The sequence below is a fragment of the Hyla sarda genome, chromosome 6 (genome assembly GCF_029499605.1).
Source record: "Hyla sarda isolate aHylSar1 chromosome 6, aHylSar1.hap1, whole genome shotgun sequence".
NCBI lineage: Eukaryota > Metazoa > Chordata > Amphibia > Anura > Hylidae > Hyla > Hyla sarda.
In genome coordinates, this window is record NC_079194.1 from 24,055,793 (window position 1) to 24,079,066 (window position 23,274).

The window sequence follows — 23,274 nt, forward strand, 5'->3', positions numbered from 1 at the left end:
ACCGGCACAGTACAGGCAGAGATTCTCCATGCGGCGTCGTGTCCTCTCTTGAGGTGTCAGGCGAGACCGGTCAACTTGCATAGCCTCCACGGCGGGAGGCACAGGAACGGATTGCAGAGGACCAGAGGAGAGAGGAGCCGGGGAGAAAAAACGCCTCGTGCGAACAAAGTCCATATCCTGGCGGAGCTCCTGACGCCTTTCGGAAAAACGCATGTCAATGCGAGTGGCTAGATGAATGAGTTCATGTAGGTTAGCAGGAATTTCTCGTGCGGCCAAAACATCTTTAATGTTGCTGGATAGGCCTTTTTTAAAGGTCGCGCAGAGGGCCTCATTATTCCAGGAAAGTTCTGAAGCAAGAGTACGGAATTGCACGGCGTACTCGCCAACGGAAGAATTACCCTGGACCAGGTTCAGCAGGGCAGTCTCAGCAGAAGAGGCTCGGGCAGGTTCCTCAAAGACACTTCGAATTTCCGAGAAGAAGGAGTGTACAGAGGCAGTGACGGGGTCATTGCGGTCCCAGAGCGGTGTGGCCCATGACAGAGCTTTTCCAGACAGAAGGCTGACTACGAAAGCCACCTTAGACCTTTCAGTAGGAAACTGGTCCGACATCATCTCCAAGTGCAGGGAACATTGTGAAAGAAAGCCACGGCAAAACTTAGAGTCCCCATCAAATTTATCCGGCAAGGATAGTCGTAGGCCTGAGGCGGCCACTCGCTGCGGAGGAGGTGCAGGAGCTGGCGGAGGAGATGATTGCTGAAGCTGTGGTAGTAGCTGCTGTAGCATCACGGTCAGTTGAGACAGCTGGTGGCCTTGTTGCGCTATCTGTTGTGACTGCTGGGCGACCACCGTGGTGAGGTCGGCGACAAGTGGCAGAGGAACTTCAGCGGGATCCATGGCCGGATCTACTGTCACGATGCCGGCTGGCAGGAGGTGGATCCTCTGTGCCAGAGAGGGATTGGCGTGGACCGTGCTAGTGGACCGGTTCTAAGTCACTACTGGTATTCACCAGAGCCCGCCGCAAAGCGGGATGGTCTTGCTGCGGCGGTAGTGACCAGGTCGTATCCACTAGCAACGGCTCAACCTCTCTGACTGCTGAAGATAGGCGCGGTACAAGGGAGTAGACAGAAGCAAGGTCGGACGTAGCAGAAGGTCGGGGCAGGCAGCAAGGATCGTAGTCAGGGGCAACGGCAGGAGGTCTGGAACACAGGCTAGGAACACACAAGGGAACGCTTTCACTGGCACAATGGCAACAAGATCCGGCGAGGGAGTGCAGGGGAAGTGAGGTATACATAGGGAGTGCACAGGTGAACACACTGATTAGAACCACTGCGCCAATCAGCGGCGCAGTGGCCCTTTAAATAGCAGAGACCCGGCGCGCGCGCGCCCTAGGGAGCGGGGCCGCGCGCGCCGGGACAGGACCGACGGAGAGCGAGTCAGGTACGGGAGCCGGGGTGCGCATCGCGAGCGGGCGCCACCCGCATCGCGAATCGCATCCCGGCTGGAGGCGGTATCGCAGCGCACCCGGTCAGTGGATCTGACCGGGGCGCTGCGGGAGCGAGAGTGTAGCGAGCGCTCCGAGGAGGAGCGGGGACCCGGAGCGCTCGGCGTAACAGTGATACCTCTTTACATATAGATCAAGCCACTTTTTTGTTACAATCTATACCATTTATTCTCAAGCATAATGTTTTCTCATTCAATGATATTATTTACAAACAGATCAGAGGCTGTGCTATGGGGACGCGGTTCACCCCCAGTTATGATAATTTGTTTATGGGGGCATTTGAGGCCCTCCACATAGCACAGTCTCTGATCTATTCCCCTTTAATATTTTATGTTCGTAGATATATAGATGACTTGTTTTTTCTTTGGACGGGGACGGAAGAGCAGGCACATGAATTTGTTGCCACCCTAAATTCCAATAAATGGGGGTTACAGTTTACACTTATTTTTGCTCTGCATAATATTAGTTTTTTGGCTCTTGAAATCACTAATCAAGCTGGACAAATTTGCACTAAAACACACTTCAAATCAGTAGATGTGAACAGTTTTTTGAATTATAATAGTTCCCACTACCCCAGCTGGCTCAAGGGGGTCCCTTATGGACAATACCTGAGAGTCCGCAAAAATTTTACTTCAGATTCAGACTTTTCCACACAAGCATCATTATTGAAAAATCATTTTCTGTCGAAGGGCTACCCAGTCCCTTTACTAACACAAGCATATCATTGAGTCAAAAACAAAAAACAAATTAATTTGGATACTGAAGAAAAAAACAAATATAAAAAAGTTAATAATCAATTTAAATATAACTTTATAACTAATTACGATAGAGCAGCTTCACAGATACACAACATTTTCAAAGCCACTGGCACATCGTTTTGAATGATCCTATTCTCAAGGATGTGGTTTCCACTAAACCTGGTATCACTTATAAAAGATCCAAAAATTTACAAAATATGATAGCCCCTAACAGGTTAAAAAATATTTGTATTGACAACTCCTCCCCGATAATTTCTGACCCTGGTTGCTCACCTTGTGGGAAAAGTAGATGCTTGTGTTGTGATAAGATGGACCCATTTACCAATAGGTTTACTTCTACTTAAACTAAAAAATCTTTTACTGTCATTCAAGTTCTAAACTGTAGTACTCAGTATGCAATATATCTTCTGACCTGTAGTTGTAAGCTCCAATATGTTGGACGTACTGTTCAGACCATGCGGTGCCGCATGCCAAAACACCGGTCTTGTATTAAGAAGCAATTCACATTACACAGTGTATCGCGGCATTTCACTATAGTCCATAAGAATGACATTTCATCTTTACGTTTAGTAGTGCTTGAATGGATTCCAGACGATAAATCCAACCATTTTCAATATTATATCAATAGAGAATCTTACTGGATATTCACACTTTCAACTTTAACACCGCATGGTCTGAATGAGACCATAGAGAATGCTCATTAAAAATACCGACCATTTTCTCTGGTCTCATGCTTGCATCATTATTTTATTAATATATTTTTTTTTAATCTTACTGTTACATACATATACTCTTTTTTTTAGATCTTTTTTGATTTCTTTTTCGATTTAGTCACATAGATTTGGGGTATCATTTATATATCCATATACAATATATATATATATATATATATATTTTTTTTTTTTCCCATTTATGGTATTTTGTATTAGTGGTTTAAATATGTGTTTGTAGATTTTATGTATAAGTCAGGTTTCTACATGACGTTTTATCTTCTAGTCTATTTGTAAATGCATTTTTCCAGCATTCATTGGTCCGCAGAGTTTTTTTCTCCTGCTGTGACTAATTGGTACTAGGATAAATGCACCACCTTGTTGTTCTCGCCTATGCCTGATAAAGCTGCTTATGCAGCGAAACGCGTTGCATTCTGGGACAAATAAACATCCTTGCCTTTACCTATTCTTGCTGCCTGTGCCCTGCGCCACGTTGAGTCGGCGTCTCCTTCGAAGCTACTCCTCTCTACCTGTGCTTCAGCTGGGACAAAGATGATGCTGCAGCTGGGCATGATTATGTTTTGGATGATATGGGGACCCCTAGTGGTCTTTTTTTTTAATTTTTTTTTTACAAGCTATGATTTCTATAAAGAGGAGATAACATTTCTAATGATGTATATCAGAAAGGTAATTTTTTTTGCCAAGATGTACAACATATCAGGGGTGTGGAAATAAAAAAAAAACTACTTTCCTAAGGGACTAAAACAATCTACTTGTCCCTCATGACAATCAACTTGTCTGTCTGTACAAAATACCGGTTCCACTCACCACCTATTAGGGAACATGCATCAGCTGAGCACGGACGTGCCGGTCCCGCCCTCGGCCAAACAGAAAGTGCTTAATCGTAGACACGTGCGAAACGCGTCAGACGCTTCTGCTTCTGTGTGTGAATCCTATCTGATGGATCAATAAAGAATACTTCTTTTAATTGCATCTTGGGAGCTGGACGACTTCTTTGTTCACAATCAACTTGTCTGGGCCAATTTTCGCCCTCTCCCAATAATAACCATAACTCTTTTTTATTTTTCCATCTACAGACCCATATGAGGGCTTGTTTATTTTTTTTTTTGCGGCACCGATTGTACTTTGCAATGACATCTTTTATTTTTCCATAACATATGCTCCAAAAAAAAAAAAAAAAAAAAAAAAAAAAAATATATATATATATATATATATATATATATATATATATATTGGCAAAGAGAAATAAAAAAAATGAATAAAGAAAGAAAAGATCATTTTGATAATTTGGTGGGTTTCTTTTTTTTGCCATTTATCTTGTGGTCAAGCTAACATGTTAATTTGATACTTTAGGTAGGCCTGATTACAGCAATACCAAATTTGTATAGTTTCCATCTTATTTTACAAATTAAAAAAAAATCTGAACATTTTAGATTTTTTTCCTTTTAATTGCCATTTTCTTACCCCTGTAACTTCATTTTTTATTTTTTTCGTATACCAGGCTGTATGAGGGCATATTTTTTGCGCCATAATCTGTTGTTTTGTATCGGTACTATTTTGGTATTGATCTGCCTTTTTAAATGTGTTTTTTTTTCATCTTTTTCTGGGATGTTATTAAAAATTGCAATTCTGGGGTCTGGTATTTTTTTTTTTTTTTTACATTAGGTCATTTACTGTTCGGGATGTATAATGTTCTATTTTAATAGTTCAGACAATAATACACACCAAATATGTTAATTTTTTATTATGTTTACACGTTTTTTATATAGGAAAAGGGGGTGATTTGAACTTTTAGTATGGAAGGGGTTAAAGGGGTACTCCGCTGCTTAGTGTTTGGAACAAACTGTTCCGAACACTAGAGCCGGGAGCTTGTGACGTCATAGCCTCGCCCCCTCCTCATGACATTACACCCGCACCCTCAATGCAAGTCTATGGGAGGGGGCGTGACAGCCGTCACGCACCCTCCCATAGACTTGTATTGAGGGGGCGGGCCATGACATCACGAGCTCCTAGCATTCGGAACAGTTTGTTCCAAACACTGAGCAGCGGAGTACCCCTTTAATGTGTGTTTTTTTAAACTTTTATTAAACTTTTTTTTTTTTTACACTTAGGGGACTTTTAGGAGGAATCATTAGATTCCTCATACAGATCAATGCAGTTCTATTGAACTCTATTGATCTGTGCTCGATTCATAAAACCTGGTCCATCCAGACTCTATTATTGACAGAGCCACGGACACCAGGGAACAAGAGCTAAGCCCTCCGGCTACCTCCACAGTGGATGACCCCCACAGTGGATGACCTGCATGTCCCGGGCGCCGGCAATAGCATCTCCACATCCCTGCATATAGAAATTTTTGGAATCTGACAGTGCCCATTTAATGAGCAAAAACAAATGTGGGTTCTGAGGTTATACAAGCTGAGAACCATTGCCCTATAGGGACTTAAAAAAGCTTAAAGGGAACCAATCATCAGATTTTACCCTATATAACGCTTGGCAAAGCGTTATATAGGGTAAAATCTTTATTTTCACCATTCCCGGGGGACGCTCCTGCCCCAGGGATGGTGAAGATATGAAGTTATAAACTAGTCACCGCCGTAAGTAGTCACCTGGGCGGGGAGCTCTTCTCACCTACTCCCGTTCTTCGGCCGGGAGCGATGCCCCCTCCACTTGATTGATGGGCCGCGTCATTGTTCCGCTCACTGAACAGACGGGATCATTAACATTTTATTTTAATAGTTTGGACATTTACGCACGCGGCGATGCCAAATGTCTATTAAATTTATTTTTACGCTTTTTGGGGGTAAAATAGGAAAAAACGGATGTTTTACTTTTTTATTGGGGGAGGGGATTTTTCACTTTTTTTAACTTTTACATTTTTTTAAATTTTTTTTTTTACACTTGAATAGTCCCCATAGGGGACTATTCATAGCAATACCATGATTGCTAATACTGATCTGTTCTATGTATAGGACATAGAACAGATCAGTATTATCGGTCATCTTCTGTTCTGGTCTGCTCGATCACAGACCAGAGCAGGAGACGCCGGGAGCCGGAAGGAGAGGGGACCTCCGTGCGGCGTTATGAATGATCGGATCCCCGCAGCAGCACTGCGGGCGATCCGATCATTCATTCAAATCGCGCACTGCCGCAGATGCCGGGATCTGTATTGATCCCGGCACCTGAGGGGTTAATGGCGGACGCCTGCGAGATCGCGGGCGTCGGCCAATGCCGGCGGGTCCCTGGCTGCGATCAGCAGCCGGGATCAGCCGCGCATGACACGGGCATCGCTCCGATGCCCGCGGTTATGCATAGGACGTAAATGTACGTCCTGGTGTGTTAAGTACCACCGCACCAGGACGTACATTTATGTCCTGCGTCCTTAAGGGGTTAAAGAGGTACTCCGGTGGAAAACATTTTTTTTAAATCAACTGGTGTTAACCCCTTAAGGACCAGACCAATTTTATTTTTGCATTTTCGTTTTTTCCTCCTCGCCTTCTAAAAATCATAACTCTCTTATATTTCCATCCACAGACCCATATGATGGCTTTTTTTTTGCGTCACCAATTGTACTTTGTAATGACATCACTTATTTTACCATAAAATTTACGGGTCAACCAAACAAATATTTTTTGTGGTAAAATTGAAAAGAAAACCGCAATTTAGCAAAATTTTTTCACGCTGTACACTTTCCGCTGTACACTTTTTTTCACACTATACACTTTCCGGTAAAAATGACATGTTTTCTTTATTCTGTGGGTCAATACGATTAAAATGATACCCATGATTATATGCTTTTCTATAATTGTACCGCTTAAAAAAAATCTCAAACCATTTTAACAAAGTTAGCATGTTTGAAATTGCCGTATTTTGACTACCTATAACTTTCTCATTTTTCCGTATATGGGGCGATATGAGGACTAATTTTTTGCGCCATGATCTGTAGTTTTTATCAGTATCATTTTTGCTTAGGTTTTACTTTCTATAAATTTTTTATTTTTTTGGGGAATAAAATGTGACAAAAAAGCAGCAATTTTGGACTTTTTAATTTTTTTTTACATTTACGCCGTTCACCGTACGGGATGATTAACGATATATTTTAATATTTCAGATTTTTACGCACGCGGCAATACCAAATATGTATATTATTTTTTTTTTACGCTTTTTGGGGGGTAAAATGGGAAAACGGACGTTTTACTTTTTTATTGGGGGAGGGGATTTTTCACATTTTTTTACTTTTATATATATATTTTTTTTTTTTACACTTTTTACACTATTTTACACTTTTTACACTATTTATTGCAATCAGTTGATTGCTAATACTGTGCAGTGATATGTATAGGACACAGCACAGATCAGTGTTATCGGTGATCTTCTGCTCTGGTCGGCTCGATCTCAGACCAGAGCAGAAGACCCCAGGAGACGGCCGGAGCCAGGTGAGGGGACCTCCGGCCGCCATGCTGGATGATCGGATCCCCGCGGCAGCACCGCGGGCGATCCGTTCATCCATTCAAAGTACCGTAATGCCGCAGATGCCGTGATCTGTATTGATCACGGCATTGGAGGGGTTAATGCGATTGCGGATGTCCGCCATTACCAGCGGGTCCCTGGCTGCTGATAGCAGCCGGGACCTGCCGGGCATGACACGAGCACCGCTCCGGTGCTCACGATCATGTCGGCACGTAACTGTACGTCATGGTGCGTTAAGTACCACGTCACCATGACGTACATTTACGTCCATTGTCGTTAAGGGATTAAACAGATTTGTAAATTACAATGCAGGTTTGGAGAGGCTCTTGTCAATCAAATAACCATATGACCTGGGCTGCCCAATTAAATCACCTATACCCAAGGTGATGGAAATAATTCAATATGCTAATAAAAAATAATGTGTATAGCTGCTGAAGAAAGGACTGAGACAGTCCTGAAACGCGTCCAGCGTCCCCCTTTAACTATTGAGACCACTTTCATATGGAATAAATACAGTTCCAGTATATTTTCAAGCAACCAGACAGTAGCGGAGACAACTGTCAATCAATTAACTATTACTACGCGCGCCTCGCTGCCACGAGGACGCCATCAGCACTGCTACTTACCTGTTGGCGGAAGCGCTGCAGAACCACCATCTGGAGACCACCGCCACCTAATACCATCCTGGCGTAAGAGCTGCAGGACCGCTATCTTGACGCCACTTGCAGGCCCTGAAGGTCCACGATCCGGCACCCACGGCCACCGATACCACTACTGTGCTAGTACTACAGGATCACCACCGGGGTAGCAACGTGCCAGCACTTCACGACTACTATCTAGGTGCCCACCACCATCCAACACCACCACTGTGGGAGACGGCCTAGTCTCTGATGGTGTTCCCTCACGCTGTGAGAGATAGCTGGGGGCAAACTCACTGCGAGGACTGCATCACAGAGGAGATCGCAGAGGTGACCGCAACCTAGTATACCCGGGAGTGGTGAGATACAAAATTACCTGTTATAATTGCCAGTGTCACTTACACAGTTTATAACCATCAAATACCATATTGTTGTTACAGTATAAATCTGTTCAACTTGTTACAAAGTGACTGCGCTAGAGACTTGAACTCTAATTACCTGTTGAAACAAAGTATCTATGCTGGCCAGCTTTTCTCTATGTTTACTATTGACTGAGAATTGAGAGAATCTATTGGGATTTATTGTTGCCGGCTGACTTTTCATTCATGGTTACTACTGGTTACTGCTATTGAATTGATATTTATACATATGGCGCCATCTTGGAAGGAGAAAATGAGCGCACCAATTAGATGAACTTATATTTATCTACCCTTTTTAATTTATTTTTAAGTGGTCTAATTTTAATATTTTAATATCTGTATATTTATACACTTACTATTTTACTCATTGTCATATTTAATTAGTTGGAGCGGCGTCATCACAAGGGCCCTGTGGGCTGACTATCTCCACTAGTCATATATATATATATATATATATATATATATATATATATATATTAATAAATAGTTATTGTATCTAAATCTATATCTTATGGCCATTTGTTCAAGACCTTGAGCCCCAATTTATTTTTTATTAGATTTGTAAATTACTTCTATTAAAAAATATTTACCCTTCCAGTACTTATTAGCAGCTGTATGCTACAGAGGAAATTCTATTCTTTTTGAATTTCTTTTTTGTGTTGTCCACAGTGCTCTCTGCCGACACCTGGTGCCCATATCAGGAACTGCCCAGAGCAGGAGAAAATCCCAATAGCAAACCTATGCTGCTCTGGACAGTTCCTGACACGGACAGAGGTGTCAGCAGAGAGCACTGTGGACAAGACAAAAAAGAAATTCAAAAAGAATAGAATTTCTTCTGTAGCATACAGCAGCTAATAAGTACTGGAAGTATAAAGTTTTTTTTAATAGAAGCTGTTTAACTTTCTGGCACCAGTTCATTAAAAAAAAAAAAAGTTTTCCACTGGAGTACCCCTTTAAAATATAATGTAATGATCCTGCATGATGAACTTCATGAACATAAAAACATACCAAATACTCCAGAAATGCTGATTCTTGATTCTTAAGTCCCATTAAAAAAACAAAAAACAAAAAAAAAAGCTACTGATCACGGTGCAAAAAAATACATCAGCCCCTGGTCCGCTGACCAGCATAACGCCTTGTCGTATTGGATGTTGTATGAAGGTCACTATACCAATAGCAAACCACAAAAATATATCTTGTTATAATAATATAATGCATTTATTTTTAACCAGACGAAAATAACTTTTTGTTCACAATACGATGATTTTTGCCCTTGCATTTTGCGTAAGCAACATAGTAAGGACTTCAGATCTACTTTTGTCGAACCCCAACCAAGAACCTGGGACAGTGTTTCCCAACCAGGATGCCTCCAGCTGTGGCAAAACTACAACCCCCAGTATGCTGGAGGCACACTGGTAGGGAAACCCTGCCTTAGGAGCTGACCACCAGCACTTACACCCTTGCTTCTTATGTGTCTGGGTCCAGGCGCCAGGTCGTCATGGCGACTAAGAATTTCATTGTGGCACCTAGGTTTTTTTTTCCATCTTTAAAAAACAAAAAACAGTTTTACTTACCTCCTCCTCCGTTCCTGCACTGATCCCCTGTTCTGCGTCTGGTCAGTGCCACAGTGTTACATAAGCAGCAGACGTCAGTACGCACGAGTATGGAGCGAGACCGCCAAGGTTGCTGATTAGCTGCGACAATCATGTGACATTCGTTGTTCATGTAACACCAAAGTGCACACCGGAGGCAGATTGGGGAAACAGGCAGAGGTAGGTAAAAAAACATTTTTTTTCTGTTTTATAAGATGTGGGGGGGCACTAATGATTGTGACACAGGAGGTGAAGACTAATGATCATGATACATAAGGGGAAGATTAATGAACGTGACACATTAGAGGAGAAGAGGGGACACTAATGATCGTAACAAATGGGGGGGAAGAGGGAACACTAATGATTGTGACACATAAGGGAGATGAGAGTGACACTAATGATTGTGACACATGAGGGGAGATGAGGGGGACACTAATGATTGTGACACATGAGGGGAGATGAGAGAGATACTATTGATTGTGACACGAGGAGATGAGGGGAACACTTTTGATTGTAACACATGGGGGGGAGATGAGAGACACTATTGATTGTGACACGAGAGGAGGGGGGCACTTATGATTGTGACACATGAGGGGAGAGGAGGGGGACACTTTTTATTGTGACACATGAGGAGGACATTTTTGATGGTGACAAATGAGGGGGACACTATTGATTGTGACACATGAGGGGAGATGAGGGGGACACTTATGATTGTGACACATGAGGGGGGATGAGAGAGACACTTTTGATTGTGACACATGAGGGGAGATGAGAGACACTATTGATTGTGACACGAGATGAGGGGGCACTTATGATTGTGACACATGAGGGGAGAGGAGGGGGACACTTATTATTGTGACACATGAGGAGGACATTTTTGATGGTGACACATGAGGGGAGATGAGGGGGACACTATTGATTGTGACACATGAGGGGAGATGAGGGGGACACTTATGATTGTGACACATGAGGGGAGATGAGGGGACACTTTTGATTGTGACGGGAGATGAGGGGGCACTTATGATTGTGACACATGAGGGGGGGACACTTATTATTGTGACACATGAGGGGAGAGGAGGGGGGGGACACTTATTATTGTGACACATGAGGAGGACATTTTTGATGGTGACACATGAGGGGAGATGAGAGGGACACTTTTGATTGTGACACATGAGGGGAGATGAGAGAGACACTAATGATTGTGACACATGGGGGTAGATGAGGGGGACACTTATGATCATGACACATGAGGGGAGATGAGGTGGACACTAATGATTGTGAGACATGAGTGGAGATGATGGAGGCACTAATGATTGTGACACATGAGGGGAGGACTAATGATCAAGATACATTAGGTAGAAGAGGGGACACTAATGATCGTGACATATTAGGGAAAAAGAGGGGACACTAATGATCGTGACATATGAGGGGAGAACTAATGATTGTAACACATGAGCGGAAATGAAGGGGACACTAATGATTGAGACACATGAGCGGAAATGAAGGGGACACTAATGATTGAGACACATGAGCGGAAATGAAGGGGACACTAATGATTGAGACACATGAGCGGAAATGAAGGGGACACTAATGATTGAGACACATGAGCGGAAATGAAGGGGACACTAATGATTGAGACACATGAGGGGAAATGAAGGGGACACTAATGATTGAGACACATGAGGGGAAATGAAGGGGACACTAATGATTGAGACACATGAGGGGAAATGAAGGGGACACTAATGATTGAGACACATGAGCGGAAATGAAGGGGACACTAATGATTGAGACACATGAGGGGAAATGAAGGGGACACTAATGATTGAGACACATGAGGGGAAATGAAGGGGACACTAATGATTGAGACACATGAGGGGAAATGAAGGGGAACACTAATGATTGTGACACATGAAGGGGGCACTTATGATCATGACACACGAGGGGAGATAAGGGGGACACTAATGATTGTGACACATGAGAGGAGATGAGAGACACTATTGATTGTGACATGAGGGGAGATGAGGGGGACACTTATGATTGTGACACATGAGGGGAGATGAGTTGGACACTTATGATTGTGACACATGAGGGGAGATGAGAGCGACACTAATGATTGTGACGGGAGATGAGGGGGACACTAATGATTGTGACACATGAGGGGAGATGAGAGCGACACTAATGATTGTGACATATGATGGGAGATGAGGGGGACACTTATGATTGTGACACATGAGGGGAGAACAAATGATTGTGACAAATGAAGGGGACACTTATGATCATGACACATGAGGGGGACACTAATGATTGTGATACATGAGGGGGACACTAATGATTGTGACACACGAGTGGAGATGATGGAGGCACTAATGACCGTGTCACATGAGTGGAGAACTAATGATTGTGACACATGGGGGGAGATGAGGGGGACACTAATGATTGTGACACATGAGGGGAGATGAGGGGGACACTAATGATTGTGACACATGAGGGGAGATGAGGGGGACACTAATGATTGTGACACATGAGGGGAGATGAGGGGGACACTAATGATTGTGACACATGAGGGGGACACTAATGATTGTGACACATGAGGGAACATGAGGGGGACACTTACGACTGTAACGCAGGGGGAGATTTATTAAAGCCTGTCCAGAAAGTTGCTGAGTTGCCCATAGCAACCAATCAGATCACTACTTTCATTTTCCAGACCCCTTTTCATAAATGAAAGCAGCGATCTGATTGGTTGCTATGGGCAACTCAGCAACTTTTCCTTTGGACAGGTTTTGGTAAATCTCCCCCTAGGAATCTACACAAGTGTTTCCCAACCAGGGATGCCTCCAGCTGTTGCAAAACTACAACTCCCAGCATGCCCGGACAGCCTTCGACTGTAGTTTTGCAGCAGCTGGAGGCACCCTGATTGGTAAACACTATCCTGTGTATACAGCGGGAGGCGTGTGTGATCCTGTGTGAGCTCCATACTAGCACTGAGGAGGGAGGGCCCGGGCCCTGGACGTGTGTTGTTACAGAGGAGGAGGAGGAGGAGGACTGAGATGTGGAAGGACACGGGGAGGTCCCTGCTCTTTGCACTGTCCTGACTCTATCGCTCTCTCTGCACGTCCTGCATTCTGTCTCAGGGACATTTAGAGGGTCTTTGCAGGGGGGGGAGGACGTGAGGAGGTGAGTGTCATATATATTTAGATTGTTTGCTGGATAACAAGGATTGCTCGCGTGCCAACATGGTGTCAGGAGCTCTTCCTCTTATTTCTTAGGCACTCTGTGCCAGCCCTTGTGCATGGTAACACACCTTCCACCCTGATCCCTAGTATATAGCGTATCCCGGGACTTGTCCCGCAGGGTCGGCCCTTGCCTCCGTTTCCCATTGCTTTAGCTTTGACAGGCTTGAGCCATGTAAGTGCATAGTCACCGGGATGATGGGGATGATGATGGTGTTTTTTTTTACTATTTTACTATTATTTCTTATTTTATTATATTTTATTTTTACAGGGGTCACTACTATTTCTATGTCCCAGCTGCCCTCGATCTGACAAGGAAACCCCAGCCTGGAAACCACAATGCAGTCCACTAGGCAGATCCGGGTCCTGATGCTCAACGACATGGAGAAGTTGGATAAGAGACTCTTTCGGCTCGAACAAGGTAAAAACTCTGGGCTGTTGCAAAAACTACAACTCCCAGGCTGTCATGGCATGATAGGTGATGTTGTCTTGCAACAGCTGTAGAGCCACAGGTTGGGGAAATAATTGATTTAAAGCAGTGGTCCCCAAACTGCAGCCCTCCGGCTGTTGCAAAACTACAACTCCCAGCATGCCCGGACAGCCGAAGGCTGTCCGGGCATACTGGGAGTTGTAGTTTTTCAACAGCTGGAGGCTCCCTGGTCCATAGACTCAAACGGTTCTTGTCTCAAGAACTGCGGTGGTATGTTGCACCGGGACTTACAACTGCATTATGCATTATGAATACCATCTAAGGGTAGGGTCACGTGCAGTATTTTGCTGCATATTCGCTGCTGCGGATTTTCCTACCCATTGAAGTCAGTGGGTAGCAAAATTAGCTGCATATTTTGCTGCCCATTGACTTCAATGGGTAGGAAAATACACAGCAGCAAAATACGGCACGTGTAACCCTACCCTTAGGGTGCGTATTTGCAAGCCGGCTGCCAATTTCTGGTTATAAATCCTCCAGTTGTGGATACGAAACTGCAAATTTTTACAAATCAGATTCTTACGTATGTTTGATGTTTTGTCAACAAAGTGGCTGCCTTGAAAAATCTGCAACTGTGGATTTTACAATTATGGATCCACAACTTCGTATCCGTAGCAGATCCGGCATGTGTGAATACACCCTTAGGGTATGTTCACACATGCCATATTTTGCTGTGTAGTTTACTGCATATTTTCTGCAGCTGATTTTGGTACCCATTGACTTTAACGGGTAGGAAAACCAGCAGCACTAAATACGTAGGGGTGAACGTACCCTTAGGGTCATACTTGCGGTATTTTGTTGCGTATTCTCCTAGCCATTGATGCCAATGGGTCGCAAAATCAGCTGCCGAAAATATGCAGCCAAATACGAAATGTGTGACCCTACCCTCAAGGCACGTTCACACATAGAGAATCTGCTGCGTATTTTCCGCTGCTTATTTTGATACGCATTAAAGGGGTATTCCAGGCCAAAACTTTTTTTTATATATCAACTGGCTCCGGAAAGTTAAACACACTTGTAAATTATTTCTATTAAAAAATCTTAATCCTTCCAATAGTTATTAGCTTCTGAAGTTTTCTGTCTAACTGCTCAATGATGTCACGTTCCGGGAGCTGTGCATGATGGGAGAATATCCCCATAGGAATTGCACAGCTCCCGGGACGTGAGTCATCAGAAAGCAGTTAGACAGAAAACAGCAACTCAACTTCAGAAGCTAATAACTATTGGAAGGATAAAGATTTTTTAATAGAAGTCATTTACAAATCTGTTTAACTTTCCGGAGCCAGTTTATATATATATATATATATATATATATATATATATATATATATATAAAAAGTTTTGGCCTGGAATACCCCTTTAACTTCAATGGGTATCTAAATAATTTGCAGAAAATATGCAGCATATCCTGTACATGTAAATGTACCCTTACAAAATAAGTAATTTCAGCTTCCTTTTCAGTGTTTTGCTTCCTCTGCATCAGTGTTTCCCAACCAGTGTGTCTCCAGCTGTTGCAAAACTACAACTCCCAGCATGCTCAGACAGCCAAAGGCTGTCTGAGCATGCTTGGAGTTGTACTTTTGCAACAGCTGGAGGCATGCCTATTGGGAAACGCTTGTTTTGGAGTGTGTAGAAGTCTCTAGATGTGCGCAATGTGTTACGTTCGCAACACCCGAAGTTGCATCTACAAACATACGGTTGGAATTATGCAATATGAATGCGGTCTTAAGCCACAGTCACACGGACAGGATCTGCTGCAGATTTGATGCTATGTTCGGTCATTCAGTTACACTGATACCCGCATCATTAAATCTGCAGCAGATCCTATAGGCATGAATGTGCTCATACCTTATTTAAAACTTAAGAAGAATTTTTTTTTAGGGTCACCCAGAAAGTACTAAACCTTAAAGGGGAATTCCAGGAAAAAACTTTTTTTTATATATATCAACCGGCTCCAGAAAGTTAAACAGATTTGTAAATTACTTCTATTAAAAAATCTTAATCCTTTCAGTACTTATGAGCTGCTGAAGTTAATGTTGTTCTTTTCTGTCTAAGTCCTCTCTGATGACATCTGTCTCGGGAACCGCCCAGTTTAGAATAGGTTTGCTATGGGGATTTGCTTCTAAACTGGGTGGTTCCTGAGACACGTGTCATCAGAGAGCACTTAGACAGAAAAGAACAACCTTAACTTCAGAAGCTCGTAAGTACTGAAAGGATTAAGATTTTTTAATAGAAGTAATTTACAAATCTGTTTAACTTTCTGGAGCCAGTTGATATATATAAAAAAGTTTTTTTCCTGGAATACCCCTTTAATATTAGATTAGGACATGTTGCGACAAAGAATTTTCAAATCTTGTATAAAAATGCCCTATTATCTGTTTATAGTCCTGTGTTTCCCAACCAGGGTGTCTTCAGCTGTTGCAAAACTACAACTCCCAGCATGCCCGGACAGCCAAAGGCTGTCCGGGCATGCTGGGAGTTGTAGTTTTGCAACAGCTGAAGGCACCCAGGTTGGGAAACACTACCATAGACAGTGAATTAACGGAACTTTCCTATAGCCCTGCATGTGTAAGCGATCGCTGGGATAGCAGTATCTGGGGATTGTCTTTTTAGCAATTGTCCGATGTATTCGAGTGGATATTCGAGATCCGCTGCAATAAAACAAGAACGAGTTGCTGTTACGACACTCGCAATGTCAACACTCGCAATGAAAAAGCAATTGCAAAATGCCAAACTGCAGACAGCTACGTTTTTGTGTTTGCAGAAGAGACAGTAGTTGTTTTATACCAAAGTGTCACAGTGCAACCTTTCACATATTCAATTATTTGACAGCGACACGAGAGAAACGCATGCAGATTACTCTCCGGATAGACAATATGGAGGATGGTATAGGATATTCGTCTGATCCCAGCGCCCCCCCAGCTGCCGCCTTTGTTTCTATTATCCCACCTGCTGACTCCTTACAATTACTTAACATGTGCTAATTGTCCTGTAATCCATGGAGTCAGATCCTGAAGGTTAACGTATAGTCTACTGCCTGTTTACCATGTAAAGACGGGAACTGATCATCTGGCTCTACCCTCTGAAGATACCACCGCAAACATTTACCACCCTGCACAAGGAAAACATGGCGGGAGATTAAAGGGGTATTCCAGGAAAAAAAAATTTTTTTTATATCAACTGGCTCTAGGAAGTTAAACAGATTTGTAAATTGCTTCTATTAAAAAGTCTTAATCCTTTCAATAATTATCAGCTGCTGAAGTTGAGTTGTTGTTTTCTGTCTGGCAACAGTGCTCTCTGCTGACATCTCTGCTTGTCTCGGGAACTGCACAGAGTAGAAGAGGTTTGCTATGGGGATTTGCTTCTAAACTGGCCGGTTCCCGAGACACGTGTCATCAGAGAGCACTTAGACAGCAGCTCATAAGTACTGAAAGGATTAAGATTTTTGAATAGAAGTAATTTAAAAATCTGTTTAACTTTCTGGAGCCAGTTGATATGTAAAAAAAAAGTTTTTTTTCCTGGATAACCCCTTTAAAGGAAATCTGCAGCCATAGACACTTATCCCCTATCTGCAGTGTCTGAATGCTTGGACCCCCCAGGATCTCTCATATGGGGCCCCGGTTCTGCTGCGGCTCTCCCGTGCAGGAGGCATGTCCCCCGACACGCCCCCTCCATGTTTCTCTATGGTAGAGGCGGAGATGCATCACCGCCTCTCCCATAGAGCTGTATGGAGGGGGCGTGTTGTTGGGTCCCCATACGGGAGATCTCAAGGGGGTCCCAGTGGTTGGACTCCCTGCGATCAAACACTTATCCTCTATCCTGCGGATAGGGAATAAGTGTCTAAGACTACGGTACTCCTTTAAAGGGGTACTCCGGTGGAAAACTTTTTTATTTTTTATTTAACTGGTGCCACAAAAATAAACAGATTTGTAAATTACTTCTATTAAAAAATCATAATCCTTCCAGTACTTATTAGCTGCTGAATACGACAGAGGAAATTCTTTTCTTTTTGGAACACAGTGCTCTCTGCTGACATCACGAGCACAGTGCTCTCTGCTGACATCTCTGTCCATTTTAGGAACTGTCCAGAGCAGCATGTTTTCTATGGGGATTTTCTCCTACTCTGGACAGTTCTTAAAATGGACAGAGATGTCAGCAGAGAGCACTGCGGTCATGATGTCAGCAGACAGCTCTGTGTTCCAAAAAGAAAAGAATTTCCTCTGAAGTATTCAGCAGCTAATAAGTACTGGAAGGATTAAGATTTTTTAATAGAAGTAATTTACAAATCTGTTTAACTTTCTGGCACCAGTTGATTTAAAACAAAAAGTTTTCCACCAGAGTACCCCTTTAATCATAACCTTGGGCAGAGGAAAGTTACCCATAGTAACCAATTAGATTTTAGCTCTTACTTTAAAAAAGGCCTCTAAAAAATAAAAGCTGGACTTTGACTGGTTACTAGTGATCAGCGGGAGGGGCCATATTCGAAGTCTCGATCTTTCGCGAATATATTGAGGATTATTTGTCCTATGTTCAAGAAATTCGCATATTCGCTGTGTTCGTTCACTTTTTTTTCCATGCAAGGAAAAAAAGGCTGTCCGGGAATGCTGGGAGTTGTAGTTTTGCAACAACTGGAGGCCCCCTGGTTGGGAAACATTGTTCTACGTCCTTGATCCGTTCACTAGAATGGGATAACACTGTAATACCGTGCACCACCATTACCAATAGTACAGTGTTTGCAATTATAATCCGCCCTGCGGGGGGGGGGGGATGTGAACCCTGAGGGGGGGGGTTGCAGGGCTCACACCAGTGATGGGGCCACATCACACAGCTGATCAAAAGAGCCCTGACTCCTAGCTGCCCTAAGGACAGGCCATCAAAAGCTACACAATCCTTTAATATTTTAATGGAAGTAAAATATGGTGTACATCACTGGTGTATGAAATAATGTGTTACCATTCTATATCCTGTTAAAGGGGTATTCCAGGAAAAAAATTATTTTTATATATTAACTGGCTCCAGAAAGTTAAACAGATTTGTAAATTACTTGTATTAAAAAATCTAAATCCTTCCAGTACTTACCAGCTGCTGAAGTTGAGTTGTTCTTTTCTGTCTGACAACAGTGCTCTCTGCTGACATCTCTGCTTGTCTCGGGAACTGCACAGAGTAGAAGAGGTTTGCTATGGGGATTTGCTTCTACTCTGGACAGTTCCCATGACAGGTGTCATCAGAGAGCACTTAGACAGAAAAGAACAACTCAACTTCAGCAGCTCATAAGTACTGAAAGGATTAAGATTTGTAAATAGAAGTCATTTACAAATCTGTTTAACTTTCCGGAGCCAGTTGATATATATATATTAAAAAAAAGTCACAAGCCACAAAGCTAAAGGCATGCGCAACATTTAGCCGACAGATATTTCCCGTCACCATAAACATGCACGGCTTGCTGTATATGCGTGCTTATTTTATTATGGAGAAGGGAGCGAGCCACTTCCAGGAATCCTACATGTCAAGTCCTCTTTTAAGGTACAGTATCTGCTGCATATTTTCTGCAGCTGATTTGGTGACCTATCGAAGTCAATGGATAGTAAAATAAGCTGCAGAAAAGACACTTATCCGCAGGATAGGGCATTGGTGTCTGATTGCGGGGGTCCGATCACTTGGGAGAGCGGTCCCAGACATCCCCATGATCAGACACATCTCCTATTAGTGTTTGATTTTGGGGAGGGTGGAAATCATTGGTCTGTCTGGTGAGGCCCCAGCGCCCCGTTGTTCTGTCTGTTGAGGCCCCAGCGCCCCGTTGTTCTGTCTGTTGAGGCCCCAGCGCCCACTTGGTCTGTCTGGGGAGGCCCCAGCGCCCACTTGGTCTGTCTGGTGAGGCCCCAGCACCCACTTGGTCTGTCTGGTGAGGCCCCAGCGCCCCGTTGGTCTGTCTCTTGAGGCCCCAGCGCCCACTTGGTCAGTCTGGTGAGGCCCCAGCTCCCACTTGGTCTGTCTGGTGAGGCCCCAGCGCCCTGTTGGTCTGTCTGTTGAGGCCCCGGCGCCCACTTGATTGTTCTGGTGAGGCTCCAGTGCCCCGTTGGTCTGTCTCGTGAAGCTCCAGTGCCCCGTTGGTCTGTCTCGTGAAGCTCCAGCGCCCCGTTGGTGTGTCTCTTGAGGCCCCAATGCCCACATGGTCTGTCTGGTTAGGCACCAGCGCCCACTTGGTCTGTCTGGTGAGGCCCCAGCACCCACTTGGTCTGTCTGATGTGCCTTATTAAAAAAAAAAGAGCCTAAAAAAAGAATAAAAGGGAACATGAATGAACCAATGACCATTTAAGAAATCACTTTCTAATATGTATAATGCATAAATCCCATGGACCCAAAACACCCAATACATTGTATTTATGCCCAGTACATCTGCCCCAAATGAAAAATGGTGCCTATATGTCTACATCCTATGTCTCCAAACTGTGGACCTCCAGGTGTTGCAAAACTACAACTCCCAGCATGCCCGGACAGCCAACGGCTGTCCGGGCTTGCTGGGAATTGTAGTTTTGCAGTAGCTGAAGGTCCACAGTCTGGAGACCCAGAGTCTAGAGGTTCTGAAGGCTCCACCTGGGATGAGGCCGCTATCCATTTCCATTAAATGCCAGTGCTTAAAAATAACCCAAAGCAGTGAAGATGCCAAAGAATTATATTAAAGGAGAATACGGAACCATCATGTAGAAGAGCTACAAACTATTTACATTGCCCTCTGAAAGGTCAGAAAATATATCAATCCTCTCTATTATATGCTGTAGCCTTGAAATAGTCTCTTAGGTCCAGTGACTGTTACATAAATACGCTACGAGTGCTATATATGTGTCCCAAACCTAAAAGTATACATAGGGAATAGACAAAACAACACAACAATCAGACAAACAGCCATAGAGTGACCAAAAGAACACCAACATACCCCCGACAAAATAATACTACGTCATACAGTAACTGAAGAATGGTGCCATATAGTGACAGAATAATACAACCACCATACCATGACTAATAGAAACACAGTGATAGAGAATAGTGCAACCAAACCATGACAGAATAATACTGCCATACGTTTACCGAACTATACTATGACAGAATAATACTGCCATACATTTACCGAACTATACCGTGACAGAATAATACTGCCATACGTTTACCGAACTATACCGTGACAATAATACTGCCATACGTTTACCGAACTATACCGTGACAGAATAATACTGCCATACGTTTACCGAACTATACCGTGACAGAATAATACTGCCATACGTTTACCGAACTATACCGTGACAGAATAATACTGCCATACGTTTACCGAACTATACCGTGACAGAATAATACTACCATACGTTTACCGAACTATACCGTGACAGAATAATACTGCCATACATTTACCGAACTATACTGTGTCAGAATAATACTGCCATACGTTTACCAAACTATACAGTGACAGAATAATACTGCCATTCGTTACCGAACTATACTGTGACAGATTAATACTGCCATACGTTTACCGAACTATACCGTGACAGAATAATACTGCCATACGTTTACCGAACTATACCCTGACAGAATAATACTGCCATACGTTTACCGAACTATACCGTGACAGAATAATACTGCCATACATTTACCGAACTATACCGTGACAGAATAATACTGCCATACGTTTACCGAACGATACCGTGACAGAATAATACTGCCATACGTTTACCGAACTATACCGTGACAGAATAATACTGCCATACGTTTACCGAACTATACCGTGACAGAATAATACTGCCATACGTTTACCGAACTATACCGTGACAGAATAATACTGCCATACGTTTACCGAACTATACCGTGTCAGAATAATACTGCCATACATTTACCAAACTATACAGTGACAGAATAATACTGCCATTCGTTACCAAACTATACTGTGACAGAATAATACTGCCATACATTTACCGAACTATACCGTGACAGAATAATACTGCCATATGTTTACCGAACTATACTGTGACAGAATAATACTGCCATATGTTTACCGAACTATACTGTGACAGAATAATACTGCCATATGTTTACCGAACTATACCGTGACAGAATAATACTGCCATACGTTTACCGAACTATACGTGACAGAATAATACTGCCATACGTTTACCGAACTATACCGTGACAGAATAATACTGCCATACGTTTACCGAACTATACTGTGACAGAATAATACTGCCATACGTTTACCGAACTATACTGTGACAGAATAATACTGCCATACGTTTACCGAACTATACCGTGACAGAATAATACTGCTATACGTTTACCGAACTATACCGTGACAGAATAATACTGACATACGTTTACCGAACTATACCGTGACAGAATAATACTGCCATACGTTTACCAAACTATACCGTGACAGAATAATATCGTCTTACTATGAATTACACTGCCAAGTAAGTTTCCCTTAAAGGGGCATTCCAGGAAAAAACTTTTTTATATATATCAACTGGCTCCAGAAAGTTAAACAGATTTGTAAATTACTTCTATTAAAAAATCTTAATCCTTTAAGTACTTATGAGCTTCTGAAGTTAAGGTTGTTCTTTTCTGTCTAAATCTTCTCTGATGACACCTGTCTCGGGAAATGCCCAGTTTAGAAGAGGTTTGCTATGGGGATTTGCTTCTAAACTGGGCGGTTCCCGAGACACGTGTCATCAGAGAAGATTTAGACAGAAAAGAGCAACCTTAACTTCAGAAGCTCATAAGTACTGAAAGGATTAAGATTTTTTAATAGAAGTCATTTACAAATCTGTTTAACTTTCTGGAGCCAGTTGATATATATATATATAATTTTTTTTTTCCTGGAATACCCCTTTAAAGCATGGCTTTCCAACCTAGGTGCCCAACTGTTACAAAACGACAACTATCAGCATGGCCCGGACAGCCTTTGGCTGTCCGGGCATGCTGGGAGTTGTTGTTTTGCAACAGCTGGAGGCACACTGGTTGGGAAACACTTGAAAACACTTTTGATATGTTGGAGATGTCAAAACTTTTGATCGGTCTGGGTCTCGTTGATGAGAAATAAATAAGTAAATAGATAGATATGAGGTAGTTGTGCTGGCTATTTTTCTTTCTGTGCAATTTCGGGAGGAGTGGCCCCCTCTGTAGCCGTGCACCCCTCCCTATTTCACAGGAGGTGTTTTAAATTGATAGTGGATCCAACATGTCACCCTGTCAGAGGCCATATGCCCAGCAGAGGTGAGTGAAATGTGTTAGGGTCCTATCCGAAACGAGGCCACGTTCGCGTGGGGGATGGGGGGGACACGTTTTGATCAAAAAATGCACTAAGCGCCTCCATTTTTTGACCAAGAGTGCTGCTGCAACCTTGTTTTCTGTATACTCTGTATTTGCCACAACAGCGGGCACCCGTGTATTAGGTAGTTGTGCT

The 23,274-nt window shown here is 43.1% G+C and overlaps 2 protein-coding genes across 6 annotated transcripts in view; one reads left to right on the forward strand and one right to left on the reverse strand.

Annotated features, from left to right (window-relative positions):
- The window catches only part of LOC130275413 (CD276 antigen-like), a 30,642-nt gene extending 27,080 nt beyond the window's left edge, over nt 1-3,562 (reverse strand). Inside the window, exons 1-2 of one of the 2 annotated variants that reach the window (XM_056523337.1) lie at nt 3,432-3,492; nt 2,672-2,742 (exon numbers count right to left, since the gene is read on the reverse strand). The gene's annotated coding sequence lies outside the window, so the exon portion shown is untranslated. Of the gene's footprint in view, nt 1-2,671; nt 2,743-3,431 lie in introns of both variants that reach the window. The other variant, XM_056523338.1, reaches the window with a different exon arrangement.
- The window catches only part of AGL (amylo-alpha-1, 6-glucosidase, 4-alpha-glucanotransferase), a gene marked incomplete at its 3' end in the record, with an annotated part of 112,581 nt that overhangs the window by 29,559 nt on the left and 59,748 nt on the right, over nt 1-23,274 (forward strand). The window contains 2 exon segments of one of the 4 annotated variants that reach the window (XM_056523314.1): nt 12,842-12,895; nt 13,614-13,763. In XM_056523314.1, coding sequence (XP_056379289.1) covers nt 13,682-13,763 — 82 coding nt within the window. 4 annotated transcript variants of the gene reach the window in all.